The sequence below is a fragment of the Oncorhynchus gorbuscha genome, linkage group LG07 (genome assembly GCF_021184085.1).
Source record: "Oncorhynchus gorbuscha isolate QuinsamMale2020 ecotype Even-year linkage group LG07, OgorEven_v1.0, whole genome shotgun sequence".
Taxonomy (NCBI): Eukaryota; Metazoa; Chordata; class Actinopteri; order Salmoniformes; family Salmonidae; genus Oncorhynchus; species Oncorhynchus gorbuscha.
Window position 1 is genome coordinate 36716232 of NC_060179.1, and position 21525 is coordinate 36737756.

The 21525-nt window shown below is 42.8% G+C and overlaps 1 protein-coding gene across 2 annotated transcripts in view; it reads left to right on the plus strand.

The window, feature by feature from the left end:
* The first annotated feature begins 3259 nt into the window (after positions 1-3259).
* The window catches only part of LOC124039837 (cadherin-10-like), a 55163-nt gene continuing 36897 nt past the window's right edge, over positions 3260-21525 (plus strand). For both annotated transcript variants that reach the window (XM_046356284.1, XM_046356285.1), the window contains exons 1-2: positions 3260-3458; positions 15433-15785. In XM_046356284.1, coding sequence (XP_046212240.1) covers positions 15570-15785 — 216 coding nt within the window. In that variant the 5' untranslated portion in view covers positions 3260-3458; positions 15433-15569. The remainder of the gene's footprint in view (positions 3459-15432; positions 15786-21525) is intronic.

Sequence of the window (21525 nt, forward strand, 5' to 3'; positions counted from 1 at the left end):
GACATGTCAATGAGTTGCTTACATTTTTGGTATAAATACATTGTTATAGGTCAGTATAAAAGTCCATACCAAAGCAAGTTGAAATAAGCATAATGAAAATAGGAAAAGAGACAACTCTCTACAATATTTGAATATGTAATACATAATGCCCCATAGGATTAGCTTAGTGGTTCAGTCTGTTTGTGCTTAAGCCAACAACCTGTCAATGTTTGTTCATTGTCATACCATGACAAACATAAATAGCATGAAAATGATAGAACAGTTGGCTAAAGCTCATACAGTGTGGGACCAGACTACCATATAGGATTTCGCTGAAAGCTTAACTTGTGTGGGCAAAAGTAGTGCACTATATAGGGAATAGGGTGCCATTTGGTATGCAGACAGACAATTGGGATAGCATCCTTGAAACGCTCTTACTGGGAGAAAATTGTTTCTCTGCCCCTGGAATATGCATTTTTTTTTAATGCAACAAATTTTCAGCGGTGTACTTTTACTAAGCTAACCAGCAACGTACTTAAGAGTTACGTATAAGTCTTGCCCCTCGGGGGGAGCTAGGGCATGATTCAGTGAAGGTCTGTGTGAGAGAGTTTTGGCACACATAGTCATGCTGTAAATGGTGTAAACCTGAGTCAGACACACAATTTAGCTGTTTTTCTCTGATTGCACTGTGTTGTTTGGGCTCGATAATAACAACATAAGTAACCTCCCAGGGGTGTAAATAACAAGTAGATTAAAAACAATGATATGCACATATGTAGAAAATAGCCTGGTTTTTACCCTGGCTTGTTAGTGTAGGACACAGGGGCATGGTGGCACCCACCCATACACCCACACATAGACAAACACATGCATGCACACACACACGTGTGCACACATCCACACGCATACACACACAGTCATGGTACACACGTACACTATCTCTCTCTCTCATGGCCGCATAAACAACACAACTACACTGTAAATTATGAAGGATGTGAACTTGGCTTCACATCAGAGAAAGGGTACCTCAGTGCCTGTGCCTGTGTTAATTTGTTTAGCTTGTTTACTTTTTAATTTATTTATTTGTTGCAGTAAGAATTTGACTGCGTCTTAAATTCCCCCTATGGGCCTTGGTAAAAAGTAGTATACTATGTAGGGAATAGGGTGCAATTTGGGACTTTTGAGTTAATCATCTATTCACACTGATAGTGGGAGATAAAACTTGCGGTGGGATGAGGGTGGCTAGTGGTACAGCTGCTGCTTACCTTAAATTATTCATTGAGATTGCAGACCCTGAGTGGCATACCATGCATTTCAAAGGTACTCCATCACATTGTTTATCAGCTCAGGGTACACGTATGTGTATTGGCATTTGATGCTTTATCACGCTCTCTTTCTCTCTATCTCTCTGTCTCTCTCTCTCTCTCTCTCTCTCTCTCTCTCTCTCTCTCTCTCTCTCTCTCTCTCTCTCTCTCTCTCTCTCTCTCTCTCTCTCTCTCTCTCTCTCTCTCTCTCTCTCTCTCTCTCTCTCACACACACACACACACACATTCTCGCTCATTCTCTCTTTTTCTCCGTACTCAGAATCAAACACCCCTGTGATATATTAACTCTCTCCATTTCCCTCAACTGAATTAAAATGCTATATCACTTTCAAAAGGCAGGGAATTGTGGAAGAGCTATATTGATATGCATCCAAGATGAAGCACATAATGAAAAGACATGACGGAGTGCTGCCTGGACTAACTGCCTGAGCGCACGCGCTCAATTTCACTGCAGTCCGGTTGGCCAAGTCACCCAGGCAGACGAGAGAGCAATGGAGATGTAGTTGGAGAACGCCCCCCTGAGAGGGTGATTCACAAGTTATGGCCTTTCTCTCCTTCATTCCACTGTCATTGAAAGGATATTAGATAGGGCTGATAGCTTGAGACATCAAACATCACAGAGGAGCTGGACTGATCAGGACAACCTAGGTTAGACTCGGGTGCCTCCTCGCTACAGAGCTGCTTTTCTCCCTGCAGTCACATGGAGTTCATTCTGTGCCTTCCAGGAGTCCTACCTTAAATATACAAGCAGCATATCAAATTGGGATGATATTTTAGTTTACACCTGCAAAGAATAAGAATATTTGCCACAGCATAGTTTTTTCATTATAAATCTGATTATTTCACATGGAAGCTAAAAAGGCTAGCTAACTAGCTATGTTTTTAGCCAAGCTGCTCGTTACTAGTAGCAAGGGAAGACGAATCTACCTTGTTTTCACCAAATAAAAAAATAAAAAAATGAAATCTTTGCTATTGTCCCCTTGTGAATGGGAGTGTGATCGGCGAGGATGTCATGTTACCAAAAAGTGTCCGCTACTCCAAAAATTAACGTAGTGAAGCTCGTTGTCCTCACCTGAGCAGATATCTAATTAGTATAATGAAACATCCCCATCAAATGCTGTTTGTTAAAGCGAGAGTTATGTTTTTTTTGTTGCATGGGCTGCGTCTCAATCTACCGCATCCACTGATGACGACCATCCACATCTGCGGTGGAATGTTGCAAAAATCTGTCTTCTCACGAAAACCTCTTTAGCGTCTGAACCTTTTGGGCTATACACTAATATGACCCCTCCATCAAAAAATGAGACTGACCAAGTATGTGTTGGTTGTTTTTCTCTAGGATGCCCACAAGCCTCATCTGAAGGTAGTTTAGTTTCTTTCTTATATCACTAAGATATAGGACAGACAGTTCAAAACAAACTTCCATTTTGATAAATGTTTTGTCTATCTGTGTTGCCATGTATGAATGTGTGATTCAATAGTGGACCCCCTCGAAAGGCATAAACTTTAACTCCCCCTTCCTCAATTCCACTGCTGCTTTAGTCAACTGCTGCTTCTCACTGTGAGTAAGGGCGCTCTCTTTTCTCCCTTATCCTTTTCCCCTCTGCTTCCTTTTCATTTCTTTCTCTTTTTTTTCTCTCCCTTGCCCTCTCTTTCTTCATCACAAACTTGAGAATGGCAGCCAATCAAAAGCAGAGTCCCCTTTGCTTCAGCCTCCCTGACATCCACAGCGAGAAGTGGTGCAGCGAGAGAGAAAGAGGCTGAGGGAGGGAGAGTCAGAGAGAGAGAGAGAGAGAGAGAACGATAGATGGACAAAGAGAAGGAGAGAGGGAAAGAGACAAAAGAGAGAGAGAGGCAGGAAGAGAGAGGATAGAAAGAGGGTGGGGGAAGAAGATCAAATGTGAGGCAGGAGGTGGAGCAAGAGAGGGAGAGGGAGAAGAGCATAGAGAGAGACAGAGGAAGCAGGCAGTAGGCTCACACAAACACTGACACACACACTAGCGCTCGCAGTACTGTTCAGTCTTGGATGTAAGTGCAGCCAAGAGGAGATAGAATAAGTGCCACCGCTAAGCACTGCTACGCGAGGAGTGGGGAGACAGTACCATGACACTCAGAAACACAGATGGACAATACTACTAGCTGTGAATAACAAAGGTAAGGTTCTGTTTTTTTTGTTTTCTATTCTCTGTTTTGTAGGATTTTTTATATCAAATCTCTGGTGTTATATCAAATCTCTCATCTCCATCTCTGCAGTCTTAGGAAACTTCTAAATAAAAAGTGCCTGTAGTAGCTACATGTAGGATATTAATTTGACAGGAAATGTGAATTATTATTTGGATTATATGATTAATGGACATTTTTGTAGGGGTTCATACATGAGTTGATACATTTTTTTTGGAACAGAAAATCAAGCCTGACATTACAAAGTGAAAATTACTTTACATGCATTTTTTAAACCTCAAATACACTACAGGTTTTACATTTCCTATCAAAATCTGTAAATGCATTCAGATACTTTCTTAAACAAAATAGGATGAACACAGTGCTCATGAATGCAGAGACTTTTTTTATAAAAACAAACTAGGACTGGCACAGTGCTCGTACAGTGGAATTACGGATGTTGAAGGGCAGCAGCTACATACAGGTAACTGCCAAAATAAAAGAAACACCAACACAACGTGTCTTAATAGGGCGTTGGGTCACCACAAGCCACCAGAACAGCTTCAATGCTTCTCGCTTTGCCATATATTCTAGAAGTTTCTGGAACTCTATTGGAGGTGTGCGACAACATTCTTCCACAATAATCATTTGGTGTTTTGTTGATGGAAAACACTGTCCAGAATTTCCCATAAGTGTTTAATTGGGTTGAGCTCTGGTGACTGACTGACGTGTGCGTGCGCACATACACACACACACACACTTTAAACCCCCATGCTCATTTGAGACACCTATTGAGATCTCTTCTTCTAACCATGGTAGCCAAAACAATGGGCAACTGGGAAATTGTATACATGACCCTAAGCATGATGGGATGTTAATTACTTAATTAACTCTGGAACCACACGTGTGAAAGCACCTACTTCAATATACTTTGAATTATACGTATCCCTCATTTACTCAAGTTTCATTATTTTCGGCAGTTACCTGTAAATTTAGAGACTTCCTAAACAAAATAGGACTAGTACTGTGGTAGCTCATAGGACAGATTTACAGATTCCTCTAGTGTATCACTCTCATTAAATGTTTTATGTCCGGCCCCACATGCTTCCAATAAGCTAAATCATATTCAGACTTTTATGTCAACTACAAGAGTGATTTGTGTGTGTGTGGTAGCAATGGCAAAACCTTACATGTAGTTAAGTGTGAGCAGGTTTGATGGTGAGGCACTGCACTACTGCTCCTATCTCAGCTCAGATGCATGGAAGGGTGAAAAAGTTCATTGTGGGGTTTTCAGCACTGCAATAAGAGGGGCAATGAGTATGTTAGGATGTTTATGTTCTATATACCCGACAGCACAGAACTAATCTCTCTGTCCCTCTCTCGCTCTCCATCCCCTCTGTCTCTATCTTTCTCTCCATCTCTGCATCCCTCTGTCTCTTTCTCTCTCTCATCTTTCTTCCTCTCCCTATCTGCTGTTGTGTGCTATGGGGCTTGGTAGAGACTGCCTTGTAGTCACACGTGATTTATAAGGGTGCAGTTTGTACTGGGTCATTTGGGTAATGCCATTATTGTTTAACACAAATTAACCACTAACATTTTCATGAATTATTATTGTCAGATATTTACTGGCCTTTCAGCGTTCGAATGAATAATAGCAAAACCCTGCATCCCTCCCACACAGACACTGCATGGTTCTCTCTCTCTCTCTCTCTCTCCCAAATACTCAACCAAAGCTTTCAACAGGCTCAAATTGAAACATGACAGACGGAACTCTAAATGAACATGTTGGATATATATAGGAGAATCTGGAAAAAAAAATCACATGCTGATCAGAAGGGTTGTCATTTTTATAAAATGCTTGGATCAGGCAACAAAGTTAATTTTGTGTAGTGGGGCTCATCTAAAACACATAATACAAAATATACTCAATGAACTGACATGGACAGCAAAATAAATTGTGAATGAAATTGTAAGCTTTCCGTTCAGTTTTAGTGCATCAAAATCACACCACTAACTCTAAGTGACAATTTATGCAATAGGAAGGATTTTGTCTGTTCATGGCCTCACACATTGTATAGTTCGACCTCCCTTTGAACCAGTTTTCAAGGTACAAAGTGAAGACAGCATTTCAAAACTGCATTTCAAAATTGCAGCAGGTTCTGTAAAGAGTTGTCAAGCCTTGCCAGAGACTGCAGCAGGCAGCCAGGATGCTTGCGATGTTGGAAAGGTCTAGGGCTCCACCAAGTGGACACGTTTTTCAGGTCTGCCGCTTTTTCACAGCTGCATCACCACCCCTACTGTAGTAGCACTTAGGCTCTGTGGTGGTCTGTCAATTGTGTAGTCTGTCAGTGTGCAATCAGTAGCTAAAGCCACTCAGTCTGTCAATCACAAAACAGGCATTTATAGTCCTTGACCTCATTGCACCACAACTGCCTTAATCTCAAGTGCACAGTTTTGTTAAAAGAAGAACCACAAATTGTTTTTGGCAAATACGTATTCAAACCATCGCTCCGTCTTGTTAAGATAGGTCTATCCACAGGGACATCACATGAACCAAATATAGCCCATGATGTATTTGGTCATATTTTGGTAGAATATAACATAAATAAGACATTCTCAAACTATGGGATGTGGACCACTGGTTGTCTGTAATAGTTTGCTGATTGCAGAGCAAGATTTGTGTGTGTGACTGAAGTTTGATTATTGTAGAAGAGTATGTGGGCATCAGTGGCCTATACGCTACCTACATAGCTGTCTTTGCTGTCTTCGTATCATCGTATCATCGTATCCAAGATAATTGTGTTGTTTAGGTTTAGAGTGTGTAGTCTTAGAGTGATTATCTTAATTTACCGAGGTTAGCTAGCCAGCTATTTGTGTCGTCCTTAACGTAGGTGACTCTGCTAGCTAGCCAACAGCTAGCCAACGCTAGCCAACGTCTTCTGTATAGAACTCAACTACCCGGTCGCATTCACAGGTTGTATCACATTTTCACTTCATTTCATTACAGTACAACGGTTTGATTTGTTTGATCGTAGCTAGCTACTTAGCTAGCTACATAGCCGTCTTTGTATCAAAGATAATTGTGTAGTCTAGAGCGATTTTCTAGGTTCGCTAGCCATCTATTGTCGTTCTTTTAACGCAACGTAACGTAAACAACACTGCTAGCTAGCCTGCTAGCCCCGAATAGCAACACTGCAGAAACTATTACACTCAACGGAATGACTTGATTAGTGTAGTGTCAACAACGCACCCACTGCCAGCTGGCCTACTTCAGCAGTACTGTATCATTTTAATCATTTTAGTCAATAAGATTCTTGCTACGTAGCTTAACTTTCTGAACATTCGAGACGTGTAGTCCACTTGTCATTCCAATCTCCTTTGCATTAGCGTAGCCTCTTCTGTAGCCTGTCAACTATGTGTCTGTTTATCCCTGTTCTCTCCTCTCTGCACAGACCATACAAACGCTCCTCACCGCGTGGCCGCGGCCACCCTACTCTGGTGGTCCCAGCGCGCACGACCCACGTGGAGTTCCAGGTCTCCGGTAGCCTCTGGAACTGCCAATCTGCGGTCAACAAGGCAGAGTTCATCTCAGCCTATGCCTCCCTCCAGTCCCTCGACTTCTTGGCACTGACGGAAACATGGATCACCACAGACAACACTGCTACTCCTACTGCTCTCTCTTCGTCCGCCCACGTGTTCTCGCACACCCCGAGAGCATCTGGTCAGCGGGGTGGTGGCACCGGGATCCTCATCTCTCCCAAGTGGTCATTCTCTCTTTCTCCCCTTACCCATCTGTCTATCGCCTCCTTTGAATTCCATGCTGTCACAGTTACTAGCCCTTTCAAGCTTAACATCCTTATCATTTATCGCCCTCCAGGTTCCCTCGGAGAGTTCATCAATGAGCTTGATGCCTTGATAAGCTCCTTTCCTGAGGACGGCTCACCTCTCACAGTTCTGGGCGACTTTAACCTCCCCACGTCTACCTTTGACTCTTTCCTCTCTGCCTCCTTCTTTCCACTCCTCTCCTCTTTTGACCTCACCCTCTCACCTTCCCCCCCTACCCACAAGGCAGGCAATACGCTCGACCTCATCTTTACTAGATGCTGTTCTTCCACTAACCTCACTGCAACTCCCCTCCAAGTCTCCGACCACTGCCTTGTATCCTTTTCCCTCTCGCTCTCATCCAACACCTCCCACACTGCCCCTACTCGGATGGTATCGCGCCGTCCCAACCTTCGCTCTCTCTCCCCCGCTACTCTCTCCTCTTCCATCCTATCATCTCTTCCCTCCGCTCAAACCTTCTCCCACCTATCTCCTGATTCTGCCTCCTCAACCCTCCTCTCCTCCCTCTCTGCATCCCTTGACTCTCTATGTCCCCTATCCTCCAGGCCGGCTCGGTCCTCCCCTCCCGCTCCGTGGCTCGATGACTCATTGCGAGCTCACAGAACAGGGCTCCGGGCAGCCGAGCGGAAATGGAGGAAAACTCGCCTCCCTGCGGACCTGGCATCCTTTCACTCCCTCCTCTCTACATTTTCCTCCTCTGTCTCTGCTGCTAAAGCCACTTTCTACCACGCTAAATTCCAAGCATCTGCCTCTAACCCTAGGAAGCTCTTTGCCACCTTCTCCTCCCTCCTGAATCCTCCGCCCCCTCCCCCCTCCTCCCTCTCTGCAGATGACTTCGTCAACCATTTTGAAAAGAAGGTCGACGACATCCGATCCTCGTTTGCTAAGTCAAACGACACCGCTGGTTCTGCTCACTGCCCTACCCTGTGCTCTGACCTCTTTCTCCCTCTCTCTCCAGATGAAATCTCGCGTCTTGTGACGGCCGGCCGCCCAACAACCTGCCCGCTTGACCCTATCCCCTCCTCTCTTCTCCAGACCATTTCCGGAGACCTTCTCCCTTACCTCACCTCGCTCATCAACTCATCCCTGACCGTTGGCTACGTCCCTTCCGTCTTCAAGAGAGCGAGAGTTGCACCCCTTCTGAAAAAACCTACACTCGATCCCTCCGATGTCAACAATTACAGACCAGTATCCCTTCTTTCTTTTCTCTCCAAAACTCTTGAACGTGCCGTCCTTGGCCAGCTCTCCCGCTAACTCTGAATGACCTTCTTGATCCAAATCAGTCAGGTTTCAAGACTAGTCATTCAACTGAGACTGCTCTCCTCTGTATCACGGAGGCGCTCCGCACTGCTAAAGCTAACTCTCTCTCCTCTGCTCTCATCCTTCTAGATCTATCGGCTGCCTTCGATACTGTGAACCATCAGATCCTCCTCTCCACCCTGTGGAGTTGGGCATCTCCGGCGCGGCCCACGCTTGGATTGCGTCCTACCTGACAGGTCGCTCCTACCAGGTGGCGTGGCGAGAATCTGTCTCCTCACCACGCGCTCTCACCACTGGTGTCCCCCAGGGCTCTGTTCTTGGCCCTCTCCTATTCTCGCTATACACCAAGTCACTTGGCTCTGTCATAACCTCACATGGTCTCTCTTATCATTGCTATGCAGACGACACACAATTAATCTTCTCCTTTCCCCCTTCTGATGACCAGGTGGCGATCGCATCTCTGCATGTCTGGCAGACATATCAGTGTGGATGACGGATCACCACCTCAAGCTGAACCTCGGCAAGACGGAGCTGCTCTTCCTCCCGGGGAAGGACTGCCCGTTCCATGATCTCGCCATCACGGTCGACAACTCCATTGTGTCCTCCTCCCAGAGCGCCAAGAACCTTGGCGTGATCCTGGACAACACCCTGTCGTTCTCAACTAACATCAAGGCGGTGGCCCGTTCCTGTAGGTTCATGCTCTACAACATCCGCAGAGTACGACCCTGCCTGCGCAGGTCCTAATCCAGGCACTTGTCATCTCCCGTCTGGATTACTGCAACTCGCTGTTGGCTGGGCTCCCTGCCTGTGCCATTAAACCCCTTCAACTCATCCAGAACGCCGCAGCCCGTCTGGTGTTCAACCTTCCCAAGTTCTCTCACGTCACCCCGCTCCTCCGTTCTCTCCACTGGCTTCCAGTTGAAGCTCGCATCCGCTACAAGACCATGGTGCTTGCCTACGGAGCTGTGAGGGGAACGGCACCTCAGTACCTCCAGGCTCTGATCAGGCCCTACACCCAAACAAGGGCACTGCGTTCATCCACCTCTGGCCTGCTCGCCTCCCTACCACTGAGGAAGTACAGCTCCCGCTCAGCCCAGTCAAAACTGTTCGCTGCCCTGGCCCCCAATGGTGGAACAAACTCCCTCACGACGCCAGGACAGCGGAGTCAATCACCACCTTCCGGAGACACCTGAAACCCCACCTCTTTAAGGAATACCTAGGATAGGTTAAGTAATCCCTCTCACCCCACCCCCCTAAGTTTTAGATGCACTATTGTTAAGTGACTGTCCCACTGGATGTCATAAGGTGAATGCACCAATTTGTAAGTCGCTCTGGATAAGAGCGTCTGCTAAATGACTTAAATGTTAAATGTAATATACAGTTGGGAGAACAAGTATTTGATACACTGACGATTTTGCAGGTTTTCCCTACTTACAAAGCATGTATAGGTCTGTAATTTTTATCATATAAGTACACTTCAACGGTGAGAGACGAAATCTAAAACAAAAATCCAGAAAATCACATTGTATTACTTTTAAGTAATTAATTTGCATTTTATTGCATGACATAAGTATTTGATACATCAGAAAAGCAGAACTTAATATTTGGTAAAGGAACCTTTGTTTGCAAATATAGAGATCATATGTTTCCTGGAGTTCTTGACCAGGTTTCAAACACTGCAGCAGGGATTTTGGCCCACTAATCCATACAGACCTTCTCCAGATCCTTCAGGTTTCGGGGCTGTCAGCTCCCTCCAAAGATTTTCTATTGGGTTCTGGTCTGGAGACTGGCTAGGCCACTCCAGGACCTTGAGATGCTTCTTACGGAGCCACTCCTTAGTGACCCTGGCTGAGTGTTTTGGGTCGTTGTCATGCTGGAAGACCCAGCCACGGCCCATCTTCAATGCTCTTACTGAGGGAAGGAGGTTGTTGGCCAAGATCTCGCAATACATGGCCCCTTCCATCCTCCCCTCAATAAGGTGCAGTCGTCCTGTCCCCTTTGCAGAAAAGCATCCCCAAAGAATGATGTTTCCACCTCCATGCCTCACGGTTGGGATGTTGTTCTTGGGGTTGTACTCATCCTTCTTCTTCCTCCAAAAACGGTGAGTGGAGTATAGACCAAAAAGCTCTATTTTTGTCTCATCAGACCACATGATCTTCTCCCATTCCTCCTCTGGATCATCCAGATGGTCATTGGCAAACTTCAGACGGGCCTGGACATGCGCTGGCTTGAGCAGGGGGACCTTGTGTGCGCTGCAGGATTTTAATCCATGACGGCGTAGTGTGTTACTAATGGTTTTCTTTGAGACTGTGGTCCCAGCTCTCTTCAGGTCATTGACCAGGTCCTGCCGTGTAGTTCTGGGCTGATCCCTCACCTTCCTCATGATCATTGATTACTCACGAGGTGAGATCTTGCATGGAACCCCAGACCGAGGGTGATTGACCGTCATATTGAACTTCTCACTAAGCTGCTTGCCTATTGTCCTGTAGCCCATCCCAGCCTTGTGCAGGTCTACAATTTTATCCCTGATGAACTTCCACAGCTCTCTGGTCTTGGCCATTGTGGAGAGGTTGGAGTCTGTTTGTTTGAGGTTGTGGACAGGTGTCTTTTATACAGATAACGAGTTCAAACAGGTGCAGTTAATACAGGTGGAGTGGAGAACAGGAGGGCTTCTTAAAGAAAAACTAACAGGTCTGTGAGAGCTGTAATTCTTACTGGTTGGTAGGTGATCAAATACTTATGTCATGCAATAAAATGCCAATTAATTACTTAAAAATCATACAATGTGATTTTCTGGATTTTTTTAGATTCAGTCTCTCACAGTTGAAGTGTACCTATGATAAAAAATTACAGACCTCTACATGCTTTGTAAGTAGTAAAACCTGCAACATCGGCAGTGTATTGCTAAATGGAATGGTCCTAGCTGGTCTCGGGGTGGTTATTTATTCCATATTAAGGCTGCTGTTGCAGATATGTTTTGAATCTCAAGAGAAATGCACCCAGAATACTCCTACAGTATAAAGGGCGAGAGCAATTCCACTGACCGTTTCTGTTAGGAGTCTAAACACTCCCAATTTATTCAACACTGTGTGTGTTCTTAAAAGTCATATTCAAAGGACAGATAAATGGTTGATAATCATATAAGCCTTCATAGAAATAGTGTTTATTCCACTAGCTTTTGCCAGAATGGACAACCATGAATTGCCAAATGCTCTACTCAAAGACTTAACTTTTAAGAGCATATTTAATGATTTGTTGTTTCATGCATCTCTGTCTGTTTGCATGCCAAGCCTCTCAAGCTTCCTACCACCTAATATAATCATAAACAAAATGTTTAATATACTGTAGGCATTTAATTGACTCATCAAATCAAGATGATTCAGTGAGAGGAGTTATAGCATCTGGTCAAGAAATCGAGTCAGTACGCTCTGCTCAGGGTGTGGAGGAATTTGAAAAAGACACACTGGCCTAATGCTTAATAGACATGGTGCATCAAATATTAATATCCAGAATGCTATTAAAACTCAAGGACAGCCTTGAATGATAATTAGAAAATGCAATCACAGGAATCAGACCAAATTAATTGCCAGCCAATGTTTCCCGATTTCCGGGGTTCTGCGCCTGCCATGCCGCCTGTCATACTCATGGCAAAGCCTGGGCACGTAGTGAAGTGATAACAGCACATCATCATCAGCTTATGGCTTACTGGCACCCCACGACTTCCCCCAATCAGCGTGGCTTCATTCTGTATCTTCTATCTGGTGGTAGGGAGAGCGACACCTACAGTTGATATCACATTTTCTTTGTTCATACAGTACATGTTGTTAAGCGTACTGTATGTTTTGTGAAAATGATTACTTTGTCCTCATGTAGTGCACATTTTTATTAAATTTGTGATTGTTTTATGTTCTTGTACTTTAACAAGGTTAAACATCTGGGAAACTGCTAGACCGAGGTCTTGCTGACTGAAAATTAACTTTAATGGTTTAGTTACACTTTATGTTTTGAAGGCTTGACCTTGGATGACAGCTGAGACCATACCAGTATTCCCAATCACAACTGTCTCTCTCTGTTGCTGTCCTAACCTTTTAACATTTAGATATAAGCCATAACCTGCCTGTTTGAGAGTCACGGAATGAATAATGTTTTATTTTGAGATCTCATTAGCTGAATTATTTGATTTGCATTCATGGGATAACATGCATTTACATGTGGCGGTGCTTCAATTTCATCAGTGGAACCTTACTAATTTGGCTACAAACAAGGTCCTTTTTTTGTTCATTTTTTTATTGATTGTTGAACAAAAGCAGAGACATGATCAAATATGGTCCTTGCTTGTTCAAGGCCCCTTGTGAGTTACACAATGAATGCTTCTCAGGTTGGCGCTGGTACTATGGCCTTTCCACCAGCTTCACACTAAATGGGCTCTTTTTATAAAAGGAGGACAAGATTTATTAGGATTAACTTTCCAAAGTCCATAAATTATGCATGCATCCGCAAATTACCTATCAAGGCTGGCCCTGGTGGGGATTCTGCTTCATCTAGGCACTACAGACTGGTTAGCTGACAACGTCACAAAGACGATGTGTGCGCGTCGAGGGGGCAGAGGTCTGTATTTTTTGCATGATTCTGGGTGGCCAGACAGCTAACAAAAATGACAAGAAGATGCCATGTGGGGATTCGCAGGTGCCTCATTGTCTCTTGTTATGATACCATGTCTTTCTTGTTTTGACAACAAGTGCTCATTGTGCAAATGTATTTATTATTTCAATAAAGATTTGGAGAGGAAATATAGTTTACATGTTGTCAATAATCCTTTGATTCTAAGCCAACCCAGCCAACCCAGCCTCTTTGCTACACGGTTGCACATTCATCGGTTTTGTTGCTAAACAACCCACTGTCTACATAGCGCGTGTCATGGAGTCAATAATACAATGGCTACCTTTAGAAGCCAAGGTTTGGCTGCCAGCAAGCCCAGTAGATATAGCTTTGTCAGTGGTCAGTCACCATGTATCAATAAACAGGAAGATGGCTAGCTTAAGTTGAACTTGAACCAGGCTAGGAAAATTGTGGTTGAGTTAGCTAGCTAAGTAGCTAGCAAGCTAGCTAACGTCCTTCAGTTTCATTCTAGCCTGGCGGTATTATAATTCACTTTGTCAGTATCTATTGTTTCATTTCACAACTGGCTAGCAAAATAAAACTAATGATGAAAACAGAAAATAGCTGTTACTAAACTGTATTACTTACTACTACTCTATTACTAATCAAATCTGCAAAAACAATCAATCAATGTATTACATTTTAATGTTTTATTGTAAGGGAAATTAAAATAGGCTAGGCAATGTGTTGCAGTAGGCCTTTGTAGAATAATACAAAACATATCCTTGACTGTAACCAAAAACAAATTACTCTTGTAATTCATCTTTTACAATTGTTCATGCACTATTTACCAAGCATTGGTACTTATGTTTATATCAGGAATCAAGGTAAGACCCAAGTGCAGACTTTGTGAAAAGGGAGACGGTGGAAAAATAGGAACAGAGACAATTGCTGGTTGACTTGAACAAAAAAGACAAACTGGCCCAGACAGACAGAAAACACAGGTATAAATACCCAGATGATAAGTGGGGAAGATGGGCGACACCTGGAGGAGGTGGAGATAAGCACAGGACAGGTGGAACAGATCAGAGCGTGACAGTTTATGGCAAATAATTTGACCTGCACGCCTTGCGGGTAAATATTATTCTGGACTGCATTATTTACCGGACTGTATTACTCTAGTACCAATCAAATCTACAAATCAAATTGATCAAATCTGCTACAAGTTTGGCTACCAGCAAGTTTAAGCTAGTTTAAGCTAATCCTAGGTAAAATGTATGACTCTTTGAGATGCCGATTGGAGCTATAATTCCTTTACTAAAACCTCTATTCACTCTGTATCGCTGAAGCATTACAGATTGCACTATAGACATTTAAAGGTAATTTCTGATTGGGCCATCATATGCAGTGTTTACCTTGAATGCAGGCTCTGCCAATGCGGGAGCATTGCCTGTCGCTGAACTTAAATTTTGTAATGCTGGACAAATGCAAAATGGATTTTATATAGCCCAAGATAATTAATGAATGCATTTAAGGAAGTTTCTAATTCCATATAATTCATAATTGTCCCCCACGATGAAATTGGGCAGGGAACTGAGGATCTGTCTCCGTCTGTCCGTTCGTACATTAGTCACACGCAATATTTCAGATGGCACTGGCCCGATTTTGAGGAAGTTTGGGTGAATGATGAGGCTTGCTATAGAGATCTGGCATTTACAAAATTACACTGATTGGGCCAAGGCGGGAGCTATAGTAATTAACAAAAATGTGTTAGTCACACGCAATCTCAATTGACCCAAGGGGTGGGGGGGTGACATGTTTATGTTGCCTGTTTTTTTCTCTAGGAAGATTAAACAGTAGCAATGTACAACACTGGCAACACTAAAGAGCTTTGAAACCAATTATCTCTTGATACAGATAAAATATCTTAATATGAGCCAGTTTGCTAGAGCAGGAAAATTATCCTGCAACAACGAATGTGAATTATTATGTGGATTATAATTAATGTACATGTTTGGAAGTCTGTCATTTCAAATTGGAAATTACAAACTTCAGAAGTCTTATAAAACCTCAAATGCAATACACATGTTTTATTTCATGCAAAAGTTATCCTGCAATGGGTGATCAAATTAAGATCCTACATCTGTATTAGACACAATCAGACAATATGACCATTGGGGGGATATTGAAACCCAATATGACTGCCTCAAGTCAATATCCTGCTTGTGTTATCTCTCTAATTTATCCATGTTCTTCTTCTTCACAGGGATCAATAAGGGATCAAAGGGAAGAAGACTACAATGCCTGATTTGGTTACATTTCATTCCAGCGTGCATCCTACCAGAAGCCCATTACCATAACTCATTAATCATACAGAACTATTTCCCCGTGTGATTGGATACCATGATAACCAATCACTTCCTGGGTCTACTGATGCTCTCCATCCTGCAGCCAATCAATGCCCTGCCTGTGGCACCTGGAAATACTGTGAATCTCTTGGGAACATCGCAGGAGAAGGATGATGGAAGGATACTCCAGCGCTACAAACGAGGATGGATGTGGAATCAATTCTTTCTTCTGGAGGAGTACACAGGGAATGACAACCAGTATGTTGGCAAGGTAAGGGTTTTGTGCACCATTTTTATGGGACATTCTTTGTATGCTGCCTTGAGGTGGTCGATTATGTCAAAGTACACTCAGTCAAAAGGACTGTTCCTGTTGTACTTGACATAACTTTCAATAGTTTCAGAAAATGTATTCATAAATATGTTAGGCCAATGATCCTAGGTGAAGGGAATGGGCAGCTATATCCTAGCAATAGGCAACTAATTCCAGCCATCTTCCCGCATTCACACAACAATTCAAAAACAACAAAGTTGGTTATAAATTTGTTTAAAAAATTAGGAATCGTCACTCAAATCAGCGATTTAACATGACACATGGAGGAGGAATAGATGTTCCATATTCGACAGACAACTTAACCAAATCAAGTCATGAGGCAGACATAACGGCTAGACAAAATAACAGACTCAGTCCCTCACATCGCCAAGGGCCTGAGAGCCTCCACTGTCATGATGACACAGCTCTTCAACTGACAGAGGCTTGTGTTAGCCAGTCAGGGACCAGATAAGAATGCATAAAAGTGGAAATATTTCTCAGAGCTATAACCCCCCACTTTAGATCAAAGGAGTGACGTGTCAAGCCACCAGTGTTAGTGCTAACACAGAGACTGCTAGTCGCAGTGTTAGAGACAACGTTACAGTTATCATCCTGAGGGAGGGGAACGAGGTGACTGTCGACAGCCAATTTTCTCAGAGGAAGCTGGCTTTCATCACCTGCCTCATCCTCAGGAGTAAACAAGTGTCACGGTACAGGGTGGAGTATGAGGATATGACTACCAGTTTGGCAGATAGCATCATCCTGACGGGTTGGAGACAGGGGAACAACAAGAAGATAAAGATGAAGAGAAGAGGGAAGAAGGGAAAGTGGGTAATGGAGAGAAAAATAACGAATCAATCAGGCCAATGAAATTTCACTTCACATAATTTTGGCTTTCTTCCTGACTCCGATGATCTTTGGCTGGCACACTGGCAAGTTTCTTTGCATGACAACAATTACATGTGCTGGCTCTTGACTCACTCAGTGTCCAAAATCATTCACAATTAAACTGTCAGAATGACAAGAGGTCTCAATGAATAAAGTTGGTGAAAAAAAGCCCACATGCTGGCTTTACTTGGGAAGCGAATAGTGATCACGACGTCTAATTCCATCAGCTTCACTCTGGAGTTGGTGTCTGTGATGAAAATGTGGTGAAAAGCCAGGGCTGATGGACAGGCACTTAAAGGCCCAGGACCAAGCCATATTTCAGTGCATTGTGGGAGGGTTTATTTATTTCACATCCAATCAAGTCCCCCATCCACCAAACCTCTCCCTAAACTCACATACAGCTACAGTATCTTCCTCCTCTCCACTGGCGTAGCGGAAACCCCCTCAGCCCCCACAAGGAGGGGGGACCCACCAACAATGTTTAAATTGTAATATAATTTTGTATTAAATAACTTTGACAGTAACCCTCCTTTTAAATGTCCATATGTAGCAAGCAAACTGTTTGTTTTGTCCAATATACATGGGTACAATATAGTTTAATGCATCCAATTAGCCAATTTCTCAGCTGCGTCAACGGCAGACCGCTTAGACTCCTCACATAATTGACTATCAAGTTTTTTTAAAAGTTAGGTGACTAAGGTTGGGGAGTGAGTTCATTGTTAAAACCTCTCTGGGATAGGCGGGACAGTCGCGTCCCAGTTGGCCAATTGTCAGGGAAAATGCATTAAATCACACATGTAAGGTACCAAATTAAAGCTACACTCCTTGTGAATCCAACCAACATGTCCGATTTCAAAAAGGTTTTTCTGCGAAAGCATAAGATGCTATTATCTGATGATAGCACAACAGTAAACAAAGAGATAGTAGCATATTTCAACCCTGCAGGCACCACACAAAACACAGAAATAAAATATAAATCATGCCTTACCTTTGAAGAGCTTCTTTTGTTGGCACTCCAATATGTCCCATAAACATCACAAATGGTCCTTTTGTTCGATTAATTCTGTCAATATATATCCAAAATGTCAATTTATTTGGCGCGTTTGATCCAGAAAAAAACAGCTTCCAATTTGCGCAACGTCACTACAAAACATCTCAAAAGTTACCTGTAAACTTTGCCAAAACATTTCATACTACTTTTGTAATACAACGTTTTGTATTTTTAAACGTTATTAATCGATCAAATTGTAGACGGGACAATCTGTGTTCAATACAGGAAGACAAACTCACGCTACTTTTCTAGTCATGCGCCTTCTCAAAAAGTACACTTCAAATGACAAAAAATCAAGATGGCAGTACTTCTTCATTACACAAAGGAATAACCTCAACCAATTTCCAAAGATTGGTGACATCCAGTGGAAGCGGTAGGAACTGCAAACAAGTGCCTGAAAAATCATTGAATAGACAGTGACCTCAATAAAAAGAATTGGAATGGTTAGTCCTTGCAGTTTTGCCTGCTACATAAGTTCTGTTATACTCACAGACATGATTCAAACAGTTTTAGAAACTTCAGTGTTTTCTATCCAAATCTACTAATAATATGCATATCTTATATTCTTGGCATGAGTAGAAGGAAGTTGAAATTGGGCACGCTATTTATCCAAAAGGGAAAATGCTTCCCCCTATCCAAAAGAGGTTTTAAAGATGGACAGACATAAGGCAAGACCAAGTGGTGCATGAACATGCAGCAAAAATACTTTATCTGATCAAGCTAGTGCCCATTACAGAAGATATCCACATCAGCAAATCTACCACCTCGTCCTCGACTGTCAAAACACCAGTGCGGGTAGAAGCTAGTAGGCCTACTTATGTAGCAGCTACCACTAGCAACCTCCCATTCCTGACAGAGACATCACTGCCCGGGACTGGCAATGACAGTGGCCTTGCTCCTCTTCTTCTTTACTCCCCTCGAGAATAGTGACAGTTCCTCTAGTGAGAGTGTCGGCCCTCTTTCTCCTGCTTCTTCTCTCCCAGAAAACTAAGACCCAGCGGCACTCATGAGAGCGACCCCACTTCTGTGAACACTGGTAAGCCTATGAGTAATTAGACGGAAAAACCTGTGGAGTCTCAGTTCCAATGTGTAATATAAATAGGCTACCAGCTAAATACTGTATATAGCTATAGATTGGCTAGTAAGTTAGACTGCATTGTCTGCATAATGAAGAGACACCAGTGTTCCTCTCAGTTGAGTTTGTCTATCAGCCGTTGTAAAATCTTTAAATGTGGGAAGATAAATAATTATGTTATTGTTTCGGTTTGTTGAGAACTCGTTTCTTCAGCTTTCATGGTACTATTGTGATTTACCAGAACAATATTGGTACATTTTAGGAGCAGGTTTACCGAAACACTGGATCAATCTGGTATCTTATCATGGTGTAGACAGTCTCAATACACAACTCAGACGTTTAGGGCTCATCATAGATGTACATCATATAAAATATTGTGCTGGAGTGATTTAAACTGTTCATGATGCTGAAATGGCTTCTCTTTTAGGTGAACTTTACAGTGCGAATGGCTCAAATTCACAAAGTGTCTCTGGGTAGTGCTAATCTAAGATCAGTTATTAATGATTACATGAACATGGATGCCCTGATCCTAAATCAGCACTCCTACTCTGCAAAACTTTATGAAAATTGGCCCAGGTGTGTATTTGTCAGAAAACTCCACTGCATGTGCCTCTTGGAGTTGTACATTCACTATCACCTGATCTTCAGCGAGCTATTTCAGACTGCCACTAGCAGACTGCCAATGAGTGAGAGTATTTAACCTCTCTAGGCTAGGGGGCAGCATTCGGAATTTTGGATGAAAAGCATGCCCAAATTTAACGGCCTGCTACTCGGGCCCAGAAGATATATATATATTTTTTTTTCACCTTTATTTAACCAGGTAGGCTAGTTGAGAACAGGTTCTCATTTGCAACTGCGACCTGGCCAAGATAAAGCATAGCAGTGAGAACAGACAACACAGAGTTACACATTCATATGATATGAATATAACTGGTAAACTGTTAAAATAGTCTCTGTGAGTATAACAGAACTGATTTAGCAGGTGAAAACCTGAGAAAAATCCATTCAGGAAGTAGTTTTTGTTTTGTTTTTGTCATTTTAAATGCCATTACAGTATCCATTGACTTAGGACTCCATTTGTAGTTCCTATGCCTTCCACTAAATGTCAGCAGTCTTTAGAAATTGTTTCAGGCTTGTATTCTTATAAATGAGGGAGTAAGACCAGTCTGAACGAGTGGACCCTAACGTGTCGCAGTGCTTTTTCAGGCGCATGTGCATTTCTTGTTTACCTTTTATATTGACGACGTTATTGTCCGGTTGAAATATTATATCATTTGGGCTAAAAACAACCTGAGGCTTGAATACAAACATCGTTTGAAATGTTTCTATGAACTTTACGGATTTTTTGTCTGATTGTTTTGACTGAGTTTGAGCCTGTGGATTACTGAATAAAACATTTTTGGATATAAAGAGACTTCATCGAACAAAAGGAACATTTATTGAGTAAATGATTGACTTCTGATTGCCACCATATGAAGATCATCAAAGGTAAGGGATTAATGTTCTCTCTATTTCTGAGTTTTGTAACGCTTCTGCTTGGCTGGTTACTGTTTGTAATAATTTGTCGGCTAGGTATGTTCTGGGCTAGGTATGCTTTCGCCGTAAAACATTTTATAAATATGACACTGTGGTTGGTTTAACAAGAAGTTCATCTTTAAACCTACGTGAAATATTTTTGGTTTTCTGAATTTTTATAATGAGCATTTCTGTAATTGAATATGGCGCTCTGCAACCTCACTGGATGTTGGTCAGATGGGATGCTAGCGTCCCACATACCCTAGAGAGGTTAACAAGCCAAGCCCTCGTCAAGGGAGGCCTACTTTTTCAGTATGAAGTGTGAACACTTGTAATGTAATCAGACGGCTTTTGTGCCTGGAGTTTATTTCTGTTGGGGTGCAGTGGCCCACATCACATTCAGTTCCATCCAAGCTATGCATGTGAAGAAAACCCCTTTAACCTCGTGGTAGTGTGTGATGCTTTGTGTCTGTAATCAAATGATGCCGGTCTTCAGTTCCCACTACAGTTTCTTCCTGAATCCAGTTTCTGCTATTCCTAGGAAAAAATGAAGAATCTGAAATAACACTACTGAATGTGTATAATCCCCGAGTACAACAAACGTGAGTTTATGTCCAAGATTATACACTAAACAAAAATATAAACGCAAAATGCAACAATTTCTAAGATTTTACTGAGTTCCAGTTCCTATCGGTAAATCAGTCAACTAAAATACATTCATTAGGCCATAATCTATGGATTTCACATGACTGGGAATACAGATATGCATCTGTTGGTCACAGACCTTAAAAGAAACAATAGGGGCGTGGACCAGAAAACCAGCAAGTATTACATTTACATTTAAGTCATTTAGCAGACGCTCTTATCCAGAGCGACTTACAAATTGGTGCATTCACCTTATGACATCCAGTGGAACAGCCACTTTACAATAGTGCATCTAAATATTTTAAGGGGGGAGGGGGTGAGAAGGATTACTTTATCCTATCCTAAGTATTCCTTAAAGAGGTGGGGTTTCAGGTGTCTCCGGAAGGTGGTGATTGACTCCGCTGTCCTGGCGTCGTGAGGGAGTTTGTTCCACCATTGGGGAGCCAGAGCAGCGAACAGTTTTGACTGGGCTGAGCGGGAACTGTACTTCCTCAGTGGTAGGGAGACGAGCAGGCCAGAGGTGGATG